The sequence below is a fragment of the Oncorhynchus tshawytscha genome, linkage group LG25, assembly GCF_018296145.1.
Source record: "Oncorhynchus tshawytscha isolate Ot180627B linkage group LG25, Otsh_v2.0, whole genome shotgun sequence".
Lineage (NCBI taxonomy): Eukaryota > Metazoa > Chordata > Actinopteri > Salmoniformes > Salmonidae > Oncorhynchus > Oncorhynchus tshawytscha.
The window spans coordinates 7,327,715-7,350,037 of record NC_056453.1 but is presented as its reverse complement, the minus strand read 5'-3'; the positions used below and the strand labels follow the sequence as shown (position 1 = coordinate 7,350,037).

The 22,323-nt window shown below is 44.2% G+C and overlaps 2 protein-coding genes across 5 annotated transcripts in view; one reads left to right on the top strand and one right to left on the bottom strand.

The window, feature by feature from the left end:
- Nucleotides 1-2,214, top strand: part of LOC112224160 (ATP-dependent RNA helicase DHX8) — a 29,570-nt gene extending 27,356 nt beyond the window's left edge. For all 3 annotated transcript variants that reach the window (XM_042305901.1, XM_042305900.1, XM_042305902.1), the window contains 2 exons: nt 998-1,177; nt 1,449-2,214. In XM_042305901.1, the coding sequence (XP_042161835.1) occupies nt 998-1,177; nt 1,449-1,668 (400 nt within the window). In that variant the 3' untranslated portion in view covers nt 1,669-2,214. The remainder of the gene's footprint in view (nt 1-997; nt 1,178-1,448) is intronic.
- A 2,402-nt stretch (nt 2,215-4,616) lies between these two features.
- Nucleotides 4,617-22,323, bottom strand: part of LOC112224162 (ETS translocation variant 4) — a 40,241-nt gene continuing 22,534 nt past the window's right edge. For both annotated transcript variants that reach the window (XM_024387518.2, XM_024387520.2), the window contains 8 exons: nt 20,730-20,859; nt 20,119-20,319; nt 16,507-16,904; nt 14,120-14,188; nt 13,001-13,048; nt 9,787-9,959; nt 5,633-5,734; nt 4,617-5,377 (listed from right to left, as the gene is read on the bottom strand). In XM_024387518.2, coding sequence (XP_024243286.1) covers nt 5,150-5,377; nt 5,633-5,734; nt 9,787-9,959; nt 13,001-13,048; nt 14,120-14,188; nt 16,507-16,904; nt 20,119-20,319; nt 20,730-20,859 — 1,349 coding nt within the window. In that variant the 3' untranslated portion in view covers nt 4,617-5,149. The remainder of the gene's footprint in view (nt 5,378-5,632; nt 5,735-9,786; nt 9,960-13,000; nt 13,049-14,119; nt 14,189-16,506; nt 16,905-20,118; nt 20,320-20,729; nt 20,860-22,323) is intronic.

The window sequence follows — 22,323 nt, the reverse complement described above, 5'->3', positions numbered from 1 at the left end:
CTGTGCCTCGACACAATCCTGTCTCGGAGCTCTACGGACAATTCCTTTCACCTCATGGCTTGGTTTTTGCTCTGACATGCACTGTCAAACGTGGGACCTTGTATAGACAAGTGTGTGCCTTTCTAAATGTCCAGTCAATTGAAATTTACCACAGGTGGACTCCAAGTTGTAGAAACAACAACAAAGGTATTTCTCTTTTTTTATTTTAATACATTTTCAAAAAATTCTAAAAAGCTGTTTTCGCTTTGTCATTATGGGGTATTGTGTGTAGATTGATGAGGAAAATAATAATTGTTCAAAATTTTACTAATTTACAGTTCATATAAGGAAATCAGTCAATTTAAATTAATTCATTATGCCCTAATCTATGGATTGTACAGGGGTGCAGCCATGAGTGGGCGTGGGAAGGCCCACCCACTGGGGAGCCAGGCTCGGCCAATCAGAATGAGTTTTCCCCCACAAAAGTGCTTTTATTACAGACAGAAATACTCCTCAGTTTCATCAGCTGTCCGGGTGGCTGGTCTCAGATGATCCCACAGGTAAAGATGTTTGTGGAGGTCCTGGGCTGGTGTGGTTATACGTGGGCTGTGGTTGTGAGGCCAGTTGGATGTACTGCACTCCCTCAAAACTTGAGAAATCTGTGCCATTGTGTTTTTGTGACAAAACTGTACATTTTAGTGGCCTTTTTATTGTGCGCATGTGTAATGATCATGCTGTTTAATCACAGCTGTCAGGTGGATGGATTATCTTAGCAAAGGAGAAATGCTCTCTAACAGTGATCTAAACAAATATGTGCACAAAATTTGAGAGAAATTTGAATTTTGTGCATATGGAACATTTCTAAGATCTTTTATTTCAGCTCATGAAAAATGGGACCAACACTTTTAGCATTTATATTTTTGCTCAGTTTACTTCATAGAAAATCTACAGGCCTTACTGTATCAATATGTCAGACATAGGACCAATAATTCACCTTTACTTTGACCTGTTTTATCAGGCATAAACTGGACATGGTGTCTTGTGGCAAGGCCACAGTGCGTATACAGAAGGCCATCTGCAGTGGTTTCTTCCGGAACGCAGCCAAAAAGGATCCCCAGGAGGGCTACCGTACCCTCATTGACCAGCAGGTGGTGTACATCCACCCCTCCAGTTCCCTGTTCAACCGCCAGCCTGAGTGGTGAGTCTATACCCGTGGTGGTTATAGGCATAGTCTCAAGTTTACATTGACATTCGTCAATTGTTACTCGTAAAAGTTTTTGACATCCTTGCCTCTATGTAGTAGAGTCATTTTATAGATCAAACATTTTTGGAAAGTAAAGAGTACTGTATAAGTTTATAGACTGATAGTTTTTAAATATATATGATCAGGCAATAGAGCTCCAGAAAGGTTAAAAACATGCTCTTCTGTACACTAATTTCCCCCACTCCTTTCATCCCCATATCGCCAGGTTAGTGTACCATGAGTTGGTGCTGACTACTAAGGAGTACATGAGGGAGGTGACCACCATTGACCCACGCTGGCTGGTAGAGTTCTCGCCGGCCTTTTTCAAAGTGGCCGATCCCACGCGTCTCAGCAAACAGAAGAAGATGCAGCGCCTCGAGCCCCTCTACAACCGTTACGAAGAGCCCAACGCTTGGAGAATCTCCCGTGCCTTTCGCAGGAAGTAGAGGTGTATCCCTATACCCTTACACACAGGCTCACACCACAGCAGGAGAGAGAGGGAGACTGTCCTTGACAACTGGTTGAGAAATACCCTGTCCATTGTTCCTTGCTGTGTTCCTTCCGAGTCATTTGGCTTCATGGTCAATGTCAGTTAACTTACCTCCCATCAGACAGATAATCAAAAGTGCCCATATATTACCAAAAAGTTTTTTTTGTCCAATGTATAAATTATCTCAAAACAGAACATTACGGATTCCCTCAAAGAAAATGACCATTAAGTGATTAGGAAGGAGACTGGACACTTTAAGTGGGCAGTAATCTGATCAGTCAGTGGAAGTCTGTCTGTTTATGAGGACACAATGCTCAGAGTCCATTTAGTCTAGAGGTCTCATGTAGTATAGTTTATATCTAGGGAAATGGATCGGACTTTGATTGTGGTCAACAATTACCAGATCTGTGGTTTTATTAAGATGACGGAAATGTAAGCGAACTGAAATGAGTGATATCTAAATGACCATATTTTTCCATATTAAATATTGGATGGTCTCATGTCTGCTGATTTTGTCTTGTTGCTGTTATAATTAAACTTGTCTTGGTCCGCCAATGATGGGAATGGAAAGTATAGTACAGACAAGTTACAGAATTGGCCCTTGCAGAACTACCAGCAAAAGTCAACTGATTTTAATTTATGAATGTTCAGGTGTCCCATTACAGCTGTGTGCAGATACAGTGCATTTGGAAAGTATTCAAACCCCTTGACTTTTTCCACATTTCGTTACGTTACAGCCTTATTCTAAAATGGATTAAATAGTTTTTTTCCCTCATCAATCTATGCACAATACCACATAATGACAATGCAAAAACAGGTTTTTAGAAATGTCTGCACATTTATATAAAACAAAAATAAACTGAAATAACATTTAGATAAGTATTCAGACCCTTTACTCACCACTTTGTTGAAGAACCTTTGGCAGCGATTACAGTCTCGAGTCTTCTTGGGTATGACGCTACAAGCTTGGCACACCTGTATTTGGGGAGTTTATCACATTCTTCTCTGCAGATCCTCTCAAGCTTTGTCAGGTTGGATGGGGAGCATCGCTGCACAGCTATTTTCAGGTCTCTCCAGATATGTTTGATTGGGTTCAAGTCTGGGCTCTGGGCCACTCGGACTGTGTTGTCTTGAATGTGTGCTTATGGTCATTGTCCTGTTGGAAGGTAAACCTTTGACCCAGTCTGAGGTACTGAGCACTCTGGAGCAGGTTTTCATCAAGGATCTCGCTGTCATTTGCTCCGTTCATCTTTCCCTTGACTAGTCTCCCCTGCCGCTGAAAAACATCCCCACAGCATGATGCTGCCACCACCATGCTTCACCATAGGGATGGTGCCAGCTTTCCTCCAGACGTGACATGACGCATGGCATTCAGGCCAAAGAGTTCAATATTTGTTTCATCAGACCGGAGAATATTTTTTGTCATGATCTGAGAGTCCTATAGCACCAGTAAAGCACCCCCACACCATAACACCTCCTCCTCCATGCTTTACGGTGGGAAATACACATGCTGAGATCATCCGTTCACCCACACCGCATCTCACAAAGACGCGGCGGCGGTTGGAACCAAAATTCTCCAATTTGGACATCAGACCAAAGGACACATTTCCACCTGTCTAATGTCCATTGCTCGTGTTTCTTGGCCCAAGCAAGTATTTTCTTCTTATTGGTGTCCTTTTAGTAGTGGTTTCTTTTCAGCAATTTGACCGCAAAGGCCTGATTCACAGTCTCCTCTGAAAAGTTGATGTTGAGATGTGTCTGTTACTTGAACTCTGTGAAGCATTTATTTGGGCTGCAATTTCTGAGGCTGGTAACTCTAATGAACAGAGGTAATTCTAGGTCTTCCATTCCTGTGGTGGTCCTCATGAGTGCCAGTTTCATCATAGTGCTTGATGGTTTCTGCGACTGCACTCGAAGAAACTTTCAACTTTCACATTTTCCGTATTGACTGACCTTCATGACTTAAGAAATGATGGACTGTCGTTTCTCTTTGCTTATTTGAGCTGTTCTTGCCATAATATGGACTTGGTCTTTTATCAAATAGCCCTATCTTCTGTATACCACCCCTACCTTGTCACAACACAACTGATTGGCTCAAATGCATTAAGAAGGAAAGAAATTCCACAAATTAACGTTTAAGAAGGCACACATGTTTATTAAAATGCATTCCAGGTGAGTACCTCATGAAGCTGGTTGAGAGAATGTCAAGTGTGCAATGCTGTCAAGGCAAACATGATTCCTACATGGTTCCATATGTTATTTCATTTCATGTCTTTGCTATTATTCTACAATGTAGAAAATAGTAAAAATAAAGAGAAACCCTTGAATGAGTAGGTGTTCTAAAACTTTTGACCAGTAGTGTGTCTTTAAAAAATAAAGTGAATACATTTGCAAACATGTTTTCGCTTTGTCATTATGGGGTATTATGTGTAGATTAATGAGGAAAACATTTATTTAAGTAATTTTACATTAAGGCTGTAATGTAACAAAGGGGAAGGGGTCTGAATACTTTACGAATGCACTGTATTAGGAGTGGAACAGTCTGACCTATAAGAACCTTCGTAGTAATCACGTTTCCTAGTTCACATAAGGTGTGACCACTGATAATGTGAGCATGTGAGGTCGGAAATGCATGTGCTCTTTTGTCAACGACTTTGGGAGAATCTCAATTGCATACTCCTTACGTACTCCCCTCAAAACCCATTAGATGAGAAAGCCAGAGGACTCGAGTAGTATGCAATTGAGAGTCTGCCATAGACTGAAGTTAGATTAACTGATTTTCATGCTCATGATCTATTCTGTAAATTACTCCATGTGTTGAAATAACACCCATTCTCCCTCTGTGTAGCCATTCCAAATCTGTCACAATGTTATCAGAGAAAGAATATATGTCTTTGCACAGAGTAGTAGTAATATTGTGTCTTTATTAAGCAATCTCTTTAACCACAGTCATGTGTATGGATTAAATAGGCCTCAGAAGTGAGAGGAATGCAGCTGTTAAAAACTCAAAGAAACACCATAGCCTTTTTATATACAAGTGAATGGGGTGGACATGTGCAATAGGTGCCGGGGCCGGGGTAGGCAACTAGATTAGATTCAGACGCGGGACTATTTTTTTTCGGAGCGGATGGTCGGGGGTCCCGGAACATAATCATTTGTACGCTGCAAATTGACCACAACTAAGCCCAAAAAAGAGATTGTATTTGAAAAAAAAACAACTTTCATACCTTGATTACATTGAGACATTATCACCTCTTTTTATTTGTGGGAATACTTGGGAACAAATGTCCTAAATGAAACACATTTTGGGCTGAATTCCAGGTGATGTTAGTCTTTGACACCCCCCAAAAAAAACACTTGTCGGTCGGTTTTGGCCCACGGGCCGCCTGTTGCCAACACCCGACAGAGAGGATAGCGGGTGGGGTGGGGTGGTGGCATTAGTACATGTAACCTTTGGAGTAGGGCTGGGTGCCCATGTTTGGTGGGGCTTGTTCACTGGGATAGGAGGCCCCCTCGTCCATGTGGGACAGGGGCACAGTGTCCTCCTCGTTGACGTAGCGCTCAAACTCTGCCTTCAGGCTGGGCCGCTGGTTGTCGGGGAAGGCCAGGGAGATGAGAGCCTCGGGCTCGCACACAAACTTGTAAACATAGCGCTCCCCTGCCACCTGCCAATACGAAGGAAAGGAATTCCTTTGTTAGATATGTTCATTAGTCGGTGTCATTATACTAATGCAAGTGTGTGTAACAAATCTAATCAAATAAATCCGATATACACATTAGCCATTTAATGTAAAACATTGCTTCTAAATTAAATGGAAGAGCCAACCATATGATCGGCAGACCCATCGCTCTGAGACACATTTGATCTACTGAATAAAGCATATTGTACAGCTAGGTTTATAAATGCCTTTAGTTTGTACCTTTTGCATAATGCCCTTCTCGTAGTAATAACGCAGGGAGCGACTGAGCTTGTCATAGTTCATGGCTGGACGGTTCTTCTGCATGCCCCAGAGCCTGGCCACCTGAGGAGAGTGGGAACGAGAGAGGGGGAGGGAGGGAAGAGAGCAAGAGGTGGTTACATCTGGGACTGTTCAGCTCCAGGCCCTCTGCTCTTCACGGGTGAATGAACACACATTAAAGGAGATGAAGTTTTAAGCATCTGCCAAAGGACACTCCTATTATATTATTTTATGGATTGAGGTCAGATGGAGTGAGGACCTGTGTATATATTCATATATTCTATATTCATTTAGCAGGGGTGTTAATTGTTGCCCCCTCTGCCCAAATTCTTTTGGGGCTATATATGTATTTTTGCGGAGACGCACTTTCAAATGGATAGTCGTTGGCTCAATGACTGGAAGTCTATGGGAACAGCTAGCATGTCATTGCGCAATGGAATAGCTAGCATATAACTGCGCTAACGCTAGTAGTAATCTTAGCCTCCCTGGCCACCACTGAAGAAACAAATCCTAGGGGAAAAGCTGCTGGGGCCAATATGAATGAATTCCAAATAATTTGCCCTGTAGGGAACAACACCATTTTTCTCCCTTCTGCCTGCAAATCTCCAATGCCACCACTAGGGGATCCTCGGTGACCAGATTTGAGGCTCTTTCTCTCTGAGTTAACTGGCTCATCATATCAAAAGCCCCCACATGTGGATTCACTTCCTTTTTATATAACCCATCACCACTTTAATGCAACCAGAGTCCCACAATGTGCGCAGTGAAATGACCCTGGTGCCAGGTTGTCATAGAGGCAGCATCGTGAAATATTGTCTCAACCTCAAGTTGAACTCCCCACTGACAGCCTGCTAATTCCAATACCTACGAAATGTCTCACATCTCCAAACGAGACCAGAATGGAACCGCGCCGTCTGAGATGTGTGTTGATGACAAACAGCCTGGTCACTATCGGAAGACTTGAGTGTGGATAGAGGACACGTTGAGAAGGCGTAGTCGACTCCTGACTTAGGGGATTAGGGAATGCTGATTTCCCTGAGCAGACTACTCTCTCTGATCCTGAGTGGACACTCAACCTTAGCTGCTCTTGTAGTATGAATTATTTATGTACAGTAGCCAGATAATGGAAGTATCATTGTGTATCAGAATGTTTTCTAAATGTCTTGTAAATTCAGTTATCTGTTTGAGTAAACTTCAAGTCAACAGCTCAACTTCAAAAGCATCTCTCAACCAGTCCATTTACTTATAGGTGATGTGTAGTGAATATGAGGTGATGGAGCTCATCTTCCATTTTGTGTGTGTATCTCCTGTTATTACGTGTGGTAAATAATGCATGGAGGTTAATGGGCAACTGGCAGTTTAGATCAGTCCACGGCCCCAGAGATGGTTTAGAAGGGGGGAGGGGGGAGCAATATCAAACATTGAAACCTTTTTCTAGAGAAAGCTCAATCAGCGTTAAAGGGGCAATCAGTGCTTGAAACCATAAAGTGTACTCCTCTCCCCTGTTTCGGTAAAAAGCTGGGGTTGGAGAAATCCAACCACTCTCAAATTCATCGACAGCTATGGACTTATCGTCCATGATATCAAAATGATAGTGTTAGCCACGTTTTGAGGCTATAGACCCACATTAAAAAATACTACAGTTTACCATAGAATACTACAGTACTTACTATAGAATTATGTAGTAAACTGTAGAATACTATACTAAACACTAGTATACCTATAACATGTGTAGTACTTACTAGAGAATGTTGTAGTATATTGTAGAATACTATATGTAGAATACTATTGTAAATACTACAGTATACTACTTACCACAAAAACACTACCATAATGTTTGCAGAAACACTACAGTAAATCCTAAAGAAATGTCTGCAAAAACACTACAGTATTTAATTTGCATATACCCTGCCCATTCCCCTCCCCATATCCAAATTTGTGCCACCCATAAGTGAGAAACCTAAAAGCCAATTATAGACCATATATTGTGTTCCCTACAGGTTATCAAAAGAGCAGGAGCTCTGAGGCACACTGTATATCCTTGGTCCTTTGTACAAAATGAATTGGCTGAGATGGGAGAACTTGCCAGAAGGAAAACGGTCTCTAAAGCACTTCACCAATCTGGGCTTTATGGGAGAGCGGCCAGATGGATGCCACTCCTGCGAAAAAGGTACATGAGCACGCCTGGAGTTCGCAAAAAGGCACGTGAAAGACAGAGTATAAGCTAAAAGATTCTGTGGTCTGAATGCAAAGCGCCCACCTAACACCATCCCTACCGTGAAGCATGGTGGTTGCAGCATCATGCTATGGGGATTTTTTTTTGACTGCAAGGACTGGGAGACTGGTAAGGATAGAGGGAACAATGAATGGAGCCAAATACAGGTCAACCCTGGATGAGAACCTGCTTCAGAGTGCAAATGACCTTAGACTGGGGCAAAGATTTACTTTCCAACAGGACAATGACCCCATGCATACATCCAGCAAATCTGGAATGGTTTCAGGACAAGAATGTGAAAGTCCTATAGTGGCCCAGACTTGAATGACATTGAAAATCTGTGGAAAGACTTGAAAATTGCTCTTCACCACCGCTCCCCATCTAATGTAACAGAGCTTGAGAAAATTTGCTAACATTTCTAAAAACATGTTTTCACTTTGTCATTATGGGGTATTGTGTGTAGATGGGTTAGATTTTTTTACATCCATTTTGAATTCAGGCTGTAACAAAACTGTGGAATAAGTCAAGTGATATGAATACCTTCGGAAGGCGCTGTACTACAGTTTTTTTCTTACTACAGTATTTATACTGAACAGAAATATAAATGCAACATGTAAAGTGTTGGTCCCATGTTTCTTGATCTGAAATAAAAGATCCCAGAATTTTCCATATGCTCAAAAAGCTCATTTCTCTCAAATTTTGTGCACGCATTTCTTTACGTCCCTGTTAGTGAGCATTTCTCCTTTGCCAAGACAATCCATCCACCTGACAGGTGTGGCATATCAAGAAGCTGATTAAACAGCGTAATCATTACACAGGTGCACCTTGTGCTGGGGACACCAAAAGGAATGTAATGTTCATTTCTCTACCATAAGCCGTTTTAGAGAATTTGGCAGTATGTCCAACTGGCCTCACAACTGCAGACCACATGTAACCAAGCCAGCCCTGGACCTCCACATCCGGCTTCTTCAACTGCGAGATCGTCTGAAACTAGCCACCCGGACAGCTGATGAAACTTAGGAGTATTTCTGTCTGTAATAACGCATTCTGGGGAATAACTCATTCTGATTGGCTGGGCCTGGCTCCCAAGTGAGTGGGCCCATGTCTTCCCAGGCCCACCCATGGCTGCACCCTTGCCCAGTCATGTGAAATCCATAGTTTAGGGCCTAATTTGTTTATTTCAATTGACTGATTTCTTTATGAACTGTAACTCAGTAAAACAATTGAAGTTGTTGCATGTTGTGTGTATTTTTATGTTCAGTATATATTCTAGTAAACTGTAAATACTACAGTAAAGTCTGTAAAAACACTACAGTGAATACTATAGTATTTAAACATAGTATACGATACAATTTTTTTCATGTGGGTAGTGTTTAAAAAAAATGTTTTTTTAACAATTACTTTGTTTACAAACATTTGAGTAAAACAAGCTTGTATTTTGGGTTCTGATGTGGTACGACAGTTGAACTAAGTTCATGAGGCATTTATAAGTTAAATGATTCAAGACTCAATGGGTCCATAATCATTCATTTATAAGCCCAGAACGGAATGTAGCAACTGCAGATTGCCCCTTTACATACCTCTTACGTCAGACCCTGCAACACATAGCAGGGGGGACTACTTCTGATGGTCAAGCCTATAATGTTTCTTAACAAAGAGAAAAGATCCCAATTTGGGAGATGCCATTACAAGGCACACTCCGCATGAAATACCTCTTATGTCTGTCTCTAACCTCCCAAACAAGTGAACTTAGCCTTGTTCTAACGGTTAAGCCTACTTCTAACAATTCTTTCCAAAGAGGACGTGATACATTTTGTTTTACAGTAGATATAGTTCCGCTAGAGATGTCATTACTGTCGTTCTAGTTACTCTAGATCTCGACTTGTAGGTTGGGCCTTACCTCCTCAGGCTCGATGAGTTTGAACTCCATGCCGCGGCCGGTCCAGGCGATGAAGTGGGCGTTTCCCGGGTCATCCAGCAGGGCCACCAGGAACTGCCAGAGCTGCAGGGATCCCCGGCGCTGGTAGGGGGCCCCATCACGGAACACACTACCCGCCTCCTGCTTCACCTCACCTGGAGAGGAATAGGGACACCGGAGGTTGGACTAGGCTGTAGGCTCAGGCTGGTTTAAGGAAGTAGGCAGCTACCATTGACATAAGACCGCTACTAACAAGCATGGTAATGTGGGCAAAGCTTGTTTACTAATAGGATATGGATAACACTGTCATTTTGGGTTGAGTCCAATCAATGGCTGTCTTGACATGCTTAAGACACTGTAGTAACTGCAACCATGTGAGGGAGAGTTGATTATCTTGAGAGTCAGGGTGATGGTGCATTTCCACTGAGGATTTACCCCAAATGATCCTATTTTTTGGGGGTTTCCATCTATGCGGGCCGGTACCCGTGTCTCACTGGGTCACGGCTCCGTCGGATCTGCTTTAACTTCAAGGGAAGGCCCTGGGTACTTTTCAGCTTTCATTTACATAGCAGCGGCTAACTGTGAACTTTATTTAACACCTTCTCACAAAGCAACAGTCTTGAATGATGTGGAGGTTGTTTGCTTCTGCTCGCCACAAGTCTTTAGTTTGCCACCAATGCACCTCCTTATAGGACACATCACTGCACTCTATACTCCTCTGCGAACTGGTCATCTCTGTATACCCGTTGCAAGACCCACTGGTTGATGCTTATTTATAAAACCCTCTTAGGCCTCACTCCCCCCTATCTGAGATATCTACTGCAGCCCTCATCCTCCACATACAGTGGGGCAAAAAAGTATTTAGTCAGCCACCAATTGTGCAAGTTCTCCCACTTAAAAAGATGAGAGAGGCCTGTAATTTTCATCATAGGTACACTTCAACTATGACAGAGAAAATGAGAAAAAAAAATCCAGAAAATCACATTGTATGATTTTTTAATTAATTAATTTGCAAATTATGGTGGAAAATAAGTATTTGGTCAATAACAAAAGTGTATCTCAATACTTTTATATACCCTTTGTTGGCAATGACAGAGGTCAAACGTTTTCTGTAAGTCTTCACAAGGTTTTCACAAACTGTTGCTATTTTGGCCAATTCCTCCATGCAGATCTCCTCTAGAGCAGTGATGTTTTGGGGCTGTTGCTGGGCAACACGGACTTTCAACTCCCTCCAAAGATTTTCTATGGGGTTGAGATCTGGAGACTGGCTAGGCCACTCCAGGACCTTGAAATGCTTCTTACGAAGCCGCTCCTTTGTTGCCCGGGCGGTGTGTTTGGGATCAATGGCATGCTGAAAGACCCAGCCACGTTTCATCTTCAATGCCGTTGCTGATGGTAGGCTTTGTTACTTTGGTCCCAGCTCTCTGCAGGTTATTCACTAGGCCCCCCCGTGTGGTTCTGGGATTTTTGCTCACCGTTCTTGTGATCATTTTGACCCCACGGGGTGAGATCTTGCGTGGAGCCCCAGATAGAGGGAGATTATCAGTGGTCTTGTATGTCTTCCATTTCCTAATAATTGCTCCCACAGTTGATTTCTTCAAACCAAGCTGCTTACCTATTGCAGATTCATTCTTCCCACCCTGGTGCAGGTCTACAATTTTGTTTCTGGTGTCCTTTGACAGCTCTTTGGTCTTGGCCATAGTGGAGTTTGGAGTGTGACTGTTTGAGGTTGTGGACAGGTGTCTTTTATACTGATAACAAGTTCAAACAGGTGCCATTAATACAGGTAACGAGTGTAGGACAGAGGAGCCTCTTAAAGAAGAGGTCTGTGAGAGCCAGAAATCTTGCTTGTTTGTAGGTGATCAAATACTTATTTTCCACCATAATTTGCAAATAAATTCATAAAAATCCTACAATGTGATTTTCTGGATTTTTTTTCTAATTTTGTCTGATATAGTTGAAGTGTACCTATGATGAAAATTTACAGGCCTCTCTCGTCTTTTTAAGTGGGAGAACTTGCATAATTGGTGGCTGACTAAATACTTTTTTGCCCCACTGTACAACACCCGTTCTGCCAGTCACATTCATTAAAGGTCCCTGAAGCACACACTGGGTTGCTCGTATTTTCAGTTCGCTGCAGCTAGCGACTGGAGCTAGCGACTGGAACGAGCTGCAACCACCACTCAAACTGGACAGTTTTATCTCAATCTCTTCATTCAAAGACTGAATCATGGACACTCTTACTGACAGTTGTGGCTGCTTTGTGTGATGTATCGTTGTCTCTACCTTATTGACATCTGTGCTGTTGACTGTGCCCAATAATGTTTGCTGCATGTTTTGTGCTGCTACCATGTTGTGTTGCTACCATGCTGTGTTGTCTTGTGTTGCTGCCTTGCTGTGTTGTTGTCTTAGGTCTCTCTTTATGTAGTGTTGTTTCGTCTTATATTTATATTGTATATATTTTTATTTTTAATCCCAGCCCCCCCCATCCCCGCAGGAGGCCTTTTGGTAGGCCATCATTGTAAATAAGAATGTGTTCTTTACTGACTTGCCTGGTTAAATAAACTAAATAAAAAAGTGTCACACTCCTGATGGAAACGCAGTAACACTAGAGGCACCATTAACAGAAGACAGTGGTAACCCACTGGTGTGGGGGTAAGTCTAATTGGATAAGCACCATATGTGTGGGAACTTGGGGCAAGCCGCTGTAAGTAAATGGTGCTCTAACGCAGTGTGTTTCGCCGGTTCAACCTGTGCAGTAGCCCTCAGGCTCTCCCCTCACGTCAATCACCCCCAGCGCACAATGGGAAACCGACTGTCACCTTGCTCTCCATGACACAGGAGCCTGGTCCCTACCTCACGCACGGGGAAACAAAACCCGCTAACTCAGCTCCAACCAAGAGCCTGTCGCGCAAAAAAAAAAAAAACTCTAAAGCTTATTGTTCAGTCAGCGACACTCTATCTGATACGATTGGCACTTATAGTGTGCTGATACCAAACGGAGAGACACGTGATGTGATTGAATGGATTCTGTTCCTCTCCTATGGAGAACGGACAGTGGACACCCTCAGTGCCATCACCCATAACCATTATCTGATCTCAGTGACACCTATTGAAGTGGATTGGAGTGGGCAAGTTTTAGGCTCTGTGTCTTGAGGTGACTCCTGGACGGTCGATAGCAGGTTGTAAGGCTCACCTTCGAATTTCTCCGGAACGACGCAGGAGTCGTTTTCAAAGAGATAGCCTGTAAAACAAGACAGGTGTTATAATTAGTTCATCAAGTTGTCCTGTGTGGCTTTAACTTGTATGCCAAATCTTGAATCACATTGTGGCAAAATGAATGAGTATGAAAACGGTGAATTCGCCCATGACACATGTTGAAGTGGTTGAGAAGAGAACACTCTTTATTGGATGTGCTTATCCACTTCAACACAGATGAGTAGAGTACTTAGTGAGAAGGGGAGGATTCCTTCATGTAAATATCTCAAAAGGACCCCATCGTCCTTCTTCCTTTTGTTTTCATATTTCATTTGAAGTGTTTAATACTCTGATGATCCTAAGTAATACAGTCTGTCTTGGGAATGGCTGTTCAAGGGCAGTTCCTGAGTTCTCACTTGTTTAAGAAATGATCCTGGACAATAACTAGAATGGTGTGACAAACAAAGGGAGTGAAGAGGAGGAGTGTTTTTCTTTTCTCAAGGAAGAATACACAGGCTTTTTCCAGTAGAAATGTTTATCCAGAGATCCTTGAGGCAGGAAAAGGGGCCAGAGCCTCTGCCAATGGAAACATAGCGACACCTCCGGTTAGCCAATGGAAATACGGACACGGGGCCGGTTAGCCTATGACCGCAGTGCTACAGCCAGTAGCAAGGCCTCATTTAAATAAATAAAAAATGTGAGAGGGAGATTCGGTACAGTGCAATGAACCGGGGGCACAGACTTTTGGTAATAAGGCATGAATGTAAAAAAAAAACACAAAAAACATGATGCAGTCATAATTTTTTGGGGGTCAATTTGACCTTTATTTAGCTAGGCAAGTCAGTTAAGAACAAATTCTTATTTTCAATGACGGCCTAGGAACAGTTGGTTAACTGTCTGTTCAGGGCAGAACGACAGATTTGTACCTTGTCAGCTCGGGGGTTTGAACTTACAACCTTCCGGTTACTAGTCCAACGCTCGAACCACTAGGCTACCCTGCCGCCCCTAATGCATTATAACATTAGTCATACGTGTCTATGAAGTATCTATGAAGGGTTTATACGTGCTTCTGACAAGTCATAATTCGTATAACCTAGTTACCCGAGTTTTTGCTTACCTTCATTGTTGTGCTGGGGGTTGGGGTACCCCTCGTTGTGGTGGTACATTGAAGGACATCCAGGCACGTCTATAGGACAGAGACACAAGCATACACCTATTGCTCAATGCAGTGTGAACTTTTTCAATGTACAGATGGGTTTTCTTCCTCAGTCTATAAATACCAGGCCAATATCCACAGGGAGAGAGAGAGTATTAATGTGAATATTTTTGGTTTGATCGCCTCTAGCCCTGCAAGGACAAAACCTTCATTTGTCATAATAACACTTGTCCTCGAAAGTATTTTTAAGCCATGAGTAAGCACCTAGTGGGGAGCAGCAGTATAGTGTAGTACAGTGGTAGAGAATGGTGAGTCTGCGGTGTCGGCACTCTGCCCATCCACCTGGCATTAGTAATACACAGGTCAGTAACTGGACACACCCTGACAACCAGCCACACCGCAAATGGATGAGATCTTTATATGTCTATCAATCCCTAATCAAATCGTTTAATCACATTTCTATTTCCGGAAGTTGTATAAATTGAAAACCTCTTTCATCCGGGGTGGGTGGTGGATGTTTCTCCTTGTTGCTAATGGTTGTGGTCCGGTTGGTGACGACCTGGTCTCATCTCATATACAGTATAGTGTATGTGTGCCTGTGTGAGTGAGTGCATGCACATGCATCGGTGTGTTTGTTTGTATGAGTGGCCGAAGGGCAAGAGCAGGCAAAAGTGGGTGAAGCTCTAGTCTCCTGCACCTCAGCAGTGTGGTGAGTTTGGTGACTCACTCCTGGGGAATTCAGTTGCAGTGCCGTGGCTCTGATAAGATGTCACTGGGGGAAATCAGACTCTTCATTCCCGGGCCAGCACTCTTTCACACTGTAAATAATATCACTGCCAGCCAGTGATGGGGAGATTTGGGGCGATAGCAACAGTGTCAATTGTGTGCTGGCTGGTGTAGCTAGCTTTAGTAGGCACACATTATTTTACGAAACGGAAATGTGAAAAAGACTTTATTCGCAAGCCTGAACCACATAACTGCCTAAGGCCTAGTGGCGCACTTATCTATCATTTTGATTTGATTTGGTCATATTAGGACTATGAGGTCCTTGTGATAGAATTTCTGAACAGGCAAAATAGCTGGCCAGCTCTTATTTGTGGCACAACACTCAGGCAGGCCCACCAGCTCCCTCAACTCCTCCTCCTACCAACAGAGTCCAGTTTATCCACAGACGTCCTTTTTTTTTCTGGCAGATTCCTTCAAGCACCAAGTTGAACTTTCTGAGCACTATCCGGCTTCTATCAAAACATTAAAAAGTCAAAAGAATTTCGATCGTCGGCCTTATTGTATTGAGATGTATGCTGGTTTCAGCGCTGGGAGGCTCACTTTGTAGCTGTGTTTGTCCACTGTGCCCATAAGACCCAAGGGAAACACAACAAAGACAGCTCTGCTCCCAGTTGACTGTCACTTATATGCACAACATCCATGCCGTATGTCCCTTATACACCGTATTGCATTTCCAGCCCTTGTGTTTGCATCCTAGCACTGCTTAAAGGGAACCGCCAGGGCTTTGGGGCTGTGCTGTGGTGGTAGGGCTGGTTCTCAGTTTGTTGTTGCCAAGGCCCATAGCTACCCCCACCCTCTCCTTCCCCCTCCCCTCCACATCCCAGCCAGTGAGAGGTTCGGGTTACTGCGGCCACGCTCATTTTTCCATTATGAGTTCATCTGCCTGCAGAAAGAAAGACGCTGTTGCAACCCAACACCCCAGAGTGCTCCACTGGGGACTCTAGTCTTTCCAGTGCCCTCCATTTTCTCAATGAAATTCCTCTGCCTTCCTTTCGGTGAGACGAGCGAGCGGCGAGAGGGAGTGGGGAGGAGTGTAGAGGAGGGGAAAAAACAGAATTACAGACGAGTCGAGACCTTTTTTGCAAAGTGTCAGGGAGTTGAAAGGAGGAGTTTGGACGAAGGGAGGGGGTAGGGAAAAGTCTGTTGTAGATATAGAAGTGTCTGCTTTTGGACATTTTGTTCCAAGGTTAGCCATACACAGGTTGGCTCAAAGGAACTTTTGTAGGACCGAGAGCAAAAGCCACAAAGCAATATGTACATAACATTTCAATGCGTAGGTAATTGGGTTGTATACATCCTACGTTCTACAGAAGGCCTACATGTTCTTTTGAGTGACATAGGATTAGTTTGGGTATGTTTTGCAGTGTTCGGTGTGTTGTGATTTGTCAGGGAGGAATGATGCTCAGTGACTTCCATTAGAGATTAGCTTCTCTCCAAAAAAACCCATTAGCTATTCATTATAGATAGACTATTTATACTAAAGGGATTGCTGCCATTCAAAACATTCTCATACTGTATCTCTGTCATTCTGCTCTCGGGCCCACCATGATTGAATTACTCACCAGGCTCATAGGTGTAGTCAGTTGGCTCCTGCTTCACCATCATGTGGGCAGGGGCGAACCTGTGAGGATGGGGGTGGGAGTTTTGGGGTTGGTGAGGTAGGTGCCTTGATCCATGCCCTGGCCCAGGCCCGTGTCCTTGTCCTGCCATGTGGGCTGCCCTCTCATACAGAGGGTCCAGATACTCCTGCTTGAAGCTCTGCTGCAGGTAGGGCAGACAGGGTTCTGAGTGCTGCCGATGGTAGCCACCCCCGCCACCACCACCACCTCCACCCGGTCCTCCACCTCCTCCTCTACCGCCACCACCTCCGGCTGGGGCAGCGTGCATTCGCTGGAAGGCCTGCCCTTGGGGGGGGAACCCTTGGGGGCTCATGTCTGCTGAGGGGGCCTGATACCTGGAACTGAGAGAAGGGAAGAGAGGGCAATGAAAAACTATCAGTATCAAATCAAACTTTATTTGTCACATGCGCCATATACAACACCGTGGAATGCTTACTTACAAGCCCTTAACCAACAATGTAGTTCAAGAAAGAGTTAAGAAAATATTTACCAAATAAGCTAAAGTAAAAAATAATAAAAAAGTAACACAACAAAATATCTACAACGAGGCCATATACAGGGGGTACCGGTACCGAGTCAATGTGCGGGGGTACAGGTTAGTCAAAGTAATGTGTACATGTAGGTAGGGGTAAAGTGACTATGCATAGGTAATAAACAGTGAGTAGCAGTAGTGTAAACACAAATGGGTGGGTGGGGGGTCAATGTAAATAGTCTGGGTGGCCATTTGATTAATTGTTCAGCAGTCTTATGGCTTGGGGGTAGAAGCTGTTAAGGAGCCTTTTGGTCCTAGACTTGGCGCTCTGGTACCGCTTGCCGTGCGGTAGCAGAGAGAAGAGTCTATGACTTCGGTGACTGGAGTCTTTGACCATTTTTTGGTCTTTCCTCTGACACTGCCTAGGATATAGGTCCTGATTGGCAGGAAACTTGGCCCCAGTGATGTACTGGGCCGTACACACTACCCTCTGTAGCGCCTTACGGTCAGATGCCGAGCAGTTGCCATACCAGGCGTTGATGCAACTGGTCCGGATGCTCTCGATGGTACAGCTGTAGAACTTTTTGAGGATCTGGGACCCATGCCAAAACTTTTTACTCTCCTGAGGGGGAAACGCAACCACGAGCTGTGTTGTCGTGCCCTCTTCATGACTGTCTTGGTGTGTTTGGGGCATGATAGTTCATTGGTGATGTGGACACCAAGGAACTTGAAACTCTCGACTCGCTCCACTAAAACCCCGTCGATGTTAATGGGGGCTTGTTCGGCCCGCCTTTTCCTGCAGTCCACGATCAGCTCCTTTGTCTTGCTCATATTGAGAGTGGTTGTTGTCCTGGCACCACACTGCCAGGTCTCTGACATCCTCCCTATAGGCTGTCTCATCGCTGTCGGTAATCAGGCTACCACTGTTGTGTCATCAGCAAACTTAGTATAGTGTTGGAATTGTGTTTGGCAACGCAGTCGTGGGTGAACAGGGAGTACAGGAGGGGACTAAGCACACACCCCTGAGGGGCACCAGTGTTGAGGATTAGTGTGGCAGATGTGTTGTTGCCTACCCTTACCACCTGGAAGTGGCCCGTCAGGGAGTCCTGAATCCAGTTGCAGAGGAAGGTGTTTAGTCCCAGGGTCCTTAGCTTAATGATGAGTTTGTGGGGCACTAAGCTAAGGGGTTTGTGTTGAACGCTGAGCTGTAGTCAATGAAAAGCATTCCACATAGGTGTTCCTTTTTTCCAGGTGGGAAAGGCCAGTGTGGAGTGTGATTGAGATTGCATCATCTGTGGATCTGTTAGGGAGGTATGCGAATTGGAGTGGGTCTAGTGTATCTGGGATAATGCTGTTGATGTGAGCCATGATGTGAGTGCTTCAGGGCAGTAATCATTTAGGCAGGTTACCTTCGCTACCTTGGGCACAGGGACTATGGTGGTCTGCTTGAAACATGTTGGTATTACAGACTCGGTCAGGGAGAGGTTGAAAATGGCAGTGAAGACACTTGCCAGTTGGTCCATGCATGCTTGCTAATCCTTCTGGCCCGCGGTTTTGTGAATGTTGACCTGTTTATTAAAGGTATTGCTCACATCGGCTACCGAGAGCGTTATCACACAGTCGTCCGGAACAGCTGGTGCTCTCATACATACTTTAGTGTTGCTTGCATTGAAGCGAGCATAAAAGGTATTTAACTCATCTGGTAGGCTCGCGTCACTGGCAGCTCGCGGCTTGGTTTCCCTTTGTAGTCTGCAAAAGTTTTCAAGCACTGCCACATCCGACAAGTGTCAGAGCCGGTGTAGTATGATTCAATCTTAATCCTGTATTGACGCTTTGCCTGTTTGATGGTTTGTCTGAGGGCGTAGCGGGATTTCTTATAAGCGTCTGGATTAGTGTCCTGCTCCTTGAAATCGGCTGCTCTAGCCTTTAGCTCGATGCGGATGTTGCCTGTAATCCATGGCTTCTGGTTGGGATATGTACGTATGGTCACTGTGGTGTGACGGCCCTGAATTATTCTGAACCGTCTCAGTGCAGCTCCTTCCAATAGGGCGCTTTCCCTTTAATTCCCAATTAAATAGCCAGCTTCAGCTGCGCAAAAGTGGGGTTGTGATGGAGACGTGAATGAGGACGTGTTCAACCCTCAGTTCCGAAGCTTCTAAATTCCGTTTGTTTTGTTGCCGTTAAACGTGTGTTTTGTAGCCTAATAGAGTTTACCCAGGGCCGGATCCACTCTTTGCGTCCGTGGACTACACCTCTCCGTTCTTCGTGGCCTTTCTCAGCTGGAGATCTGTTGGCGGATTGGATTGTCTGACTGACCGACTGACTACCACCTTTTTGTATACGGTATTTCATTTGTTTTGATGTGAGGTATACTGTGATGATTTATGTAGTTAGTTGAGGACTTAGTAAGAGTTGATACGCTTTAAAGTTCTGTGGTAAAATAATTGTTATATTGAGGGTGTGTTTAAATACTGGGTTTACGCTACACTGAATGAACGGACAAACATTGCGTGACAAAAATCACTTGAGTTCACTGAACTCCTTTACCGGGCTGGACTCTTTTTAGGCCCGAGGTACAGGACATTTCTGGAGGAACCAGAACTCATTGTGATATTATTATATGTGTGTGTGTAATCATTGCTGTTGCTAATACAACCCAAGCAAAAGAATATAGTTGTTTTTGAAGTTCTTTCCAATGTTTTAAGGGTTTATGAAAAGTTTATTTCCATCCTGACTTTTACATAAGTCCTTTGTATTGGTGTAGACTTGACGGACCAGATGGGACTCATTCCCACCCAAACTAAAAGGAGAAACCAATGTTTTCTCTGGTAGGCACAACCTACCTGGCACCCCTATAAATAATAACCTCAAGTCAAAACCGTTACAGTGGGGACGACGTTGTCATTGCACTTATTGATGAAGCCGATGACTGAGGTGGTATTCTCCTCAATGCCATTAGATGATGGTAGCTAGCAAAACAGTCTTGTAGCATCCGCGTCAAAAGCACATTATTACCCACCAAAGGCACGCACTTTTTTAATACTTAAGTATTTAAGTATTTCGTACAGTACAGGGGGTAATACCTGGTGTTCATGGGGTAATTGTTGTGGCTGGGCAGTGGCTGGGAGGCAGCAGGGTGGTTCATGTTGTAGGCCATGTTGTCAGGCCTTCCACCAGTGCCTCCGACTTGCTTGGGGGAGTAATGGTGCTGCATGGGGGACATGGGTGTCCCTTGGGTGCAGGAGCTCTTATTTGGTCCTGGAGCCCTCTTCTGCTCGTAGGCACTGGAAAAAACACACACAAACATGGTTTATGAATCCCAATGTGGTTTATGAGCATGGCAACAGTAGTAGGCCCTAGCATTAATAATACAGGTCAGTAAGCCAAACTGGGCTTATGGAGGATGGCTGTTTTGTAGATACTGGCGTTGTGGTCAATAGCTTGTGGTCACTCTCTTTGCCGCACTGACTTATGCCTGATAATTGACTGGAATTGGATGACTATTGACTTGCTATGGACCGTCTAACTCTAAAATGTTTGTAAACGGGCCATAATTAGCTGTGTACTATACAGTGGCAAGACAAACTATGTGAACCCTTTGGAATTACCTGTATTTTTGCATAAATTGGTCATCAAATTTGATCTGATCTTCATCTAAGTCACAACAATGCCACCGTTGTGCTGACATGGGTACCTGGCGTAAGGGCACTGCTCTCCATTGGTGTAGGTGAAGGTCTGCTTGTGGCTACAGGATTGGCTGGGGTCGGAACCTGGGCTCTGTGGTTCCTTCTTGATGGTGACTGGCGGGCTGTGGAATGCCACTGCTGTAGAAGAAACAGAGACCCGAAAAGGAGGTTGGCGCACATGGATCATTTTCTTTTCCCCTCTGTGGTGTTGTCAAGCTCAAAGGCTAAGCAAATACTTCTGATCCACACAGGAATCTCTAATACGAGCCAGAACACTCAAGTGACAGTCAATTGAAAACAAGGGATGCAGACAGACACATCTAAACACACGTGTAACATGTGCGTACACACATTCCCGCAGTTCATTTGGAAGCCGTTGGTGTCCTCGCCCACTTTCTGTCCGCTCCTCCAGACAAAACACCAGCCATAACATCCTATGTACCAACACAAAGTCAAGCCAAACCTAAACAACGACACTGGCCAAGACACTGTCTTTAGATGAGCAAAAGGCAATGTAACACTTTGGTCAGCATGATGCTTGACTGAGACATAATACATTCTTTATTTCCTTGGCAGACAATGTTATATCATTTTTGGTATTTCAGTTAAGAACTTTCTTGGCTAAATGGCTAGATACAATGTTTTGTCTTGGTTTAGTTCTTCGTTTGCAAACATTCTGACGCTTCTTTTCTGCACAGTCTATATTTTTTTTCGTGTCCAATCCAAACTCCACCTAAGACGTCTACTTTCTATCAAGCTCAACTCTTGGTGAGGACCTTTGTCTAAAAGGCCACACAAATCACCAAAAGTGGGGCTTCAAACTGTGCCGAGAATGTGTTTATTATGTGAGGGGAGGTTTTCACCGACTGTACAGCACAGGATGTTTTTCTGGCCCTGAGAGGGTAAACAGCAGCAGCTGTGCACTTCCAGCTGGTGAGGCCTGTGTGTGTGTGCGCGTGTGTGTGTGTGTGTGTGTGTGCGCACTGTGTGTGACTGCAGTGGGTGTGGTGCTGACAGAACAGGCCCCGCTGAAACCCGAGACCAGGTAATTACGTACTGTCTGTATCCCATTCACAAAAAGGGAGGAGAAAAATGCAGAGACTGACTGTAAAAGGATGCAAAAGGAACTTCTACAGCTATTCAAAGAGAGCAACACAGTAGAATAGAAGGCTAGAGAGGAATGGAGAGAGGCCAAAAGAAAGAGACAATCGGGGAGAAATGTAGACAGAATGAAAGAGACTGAGAAAGAGAGAGAGAAAGCGACACACAGCAAGGCAGGCAGGCAGACAGACAGACAGAAAGAAAGACAAAAAGACAGGCAGGCAGACAGACAGAAAGAAAGACAAAAAGACTGGCAGGCAGACAGACAAAAAGACAGGCAGGCAGACAGACAGAAAGAAAGACAAAAAGACAGGCAGGCAGGCAGACAGACAGAAAGAAAGACAAAAAGACAGGCAGGCAGACAGACAAAAAGACAGGCAGGCAGACAGCATGTAGAACAGAGGGAATCCTATTATTTTAGTCTCCCCTCCTTGACAAACCCGGGCAGGTGAGGAAGTGTTGGCTTTAGAGTGCGATCAGAAAGGATTAGAAAGTATTTAC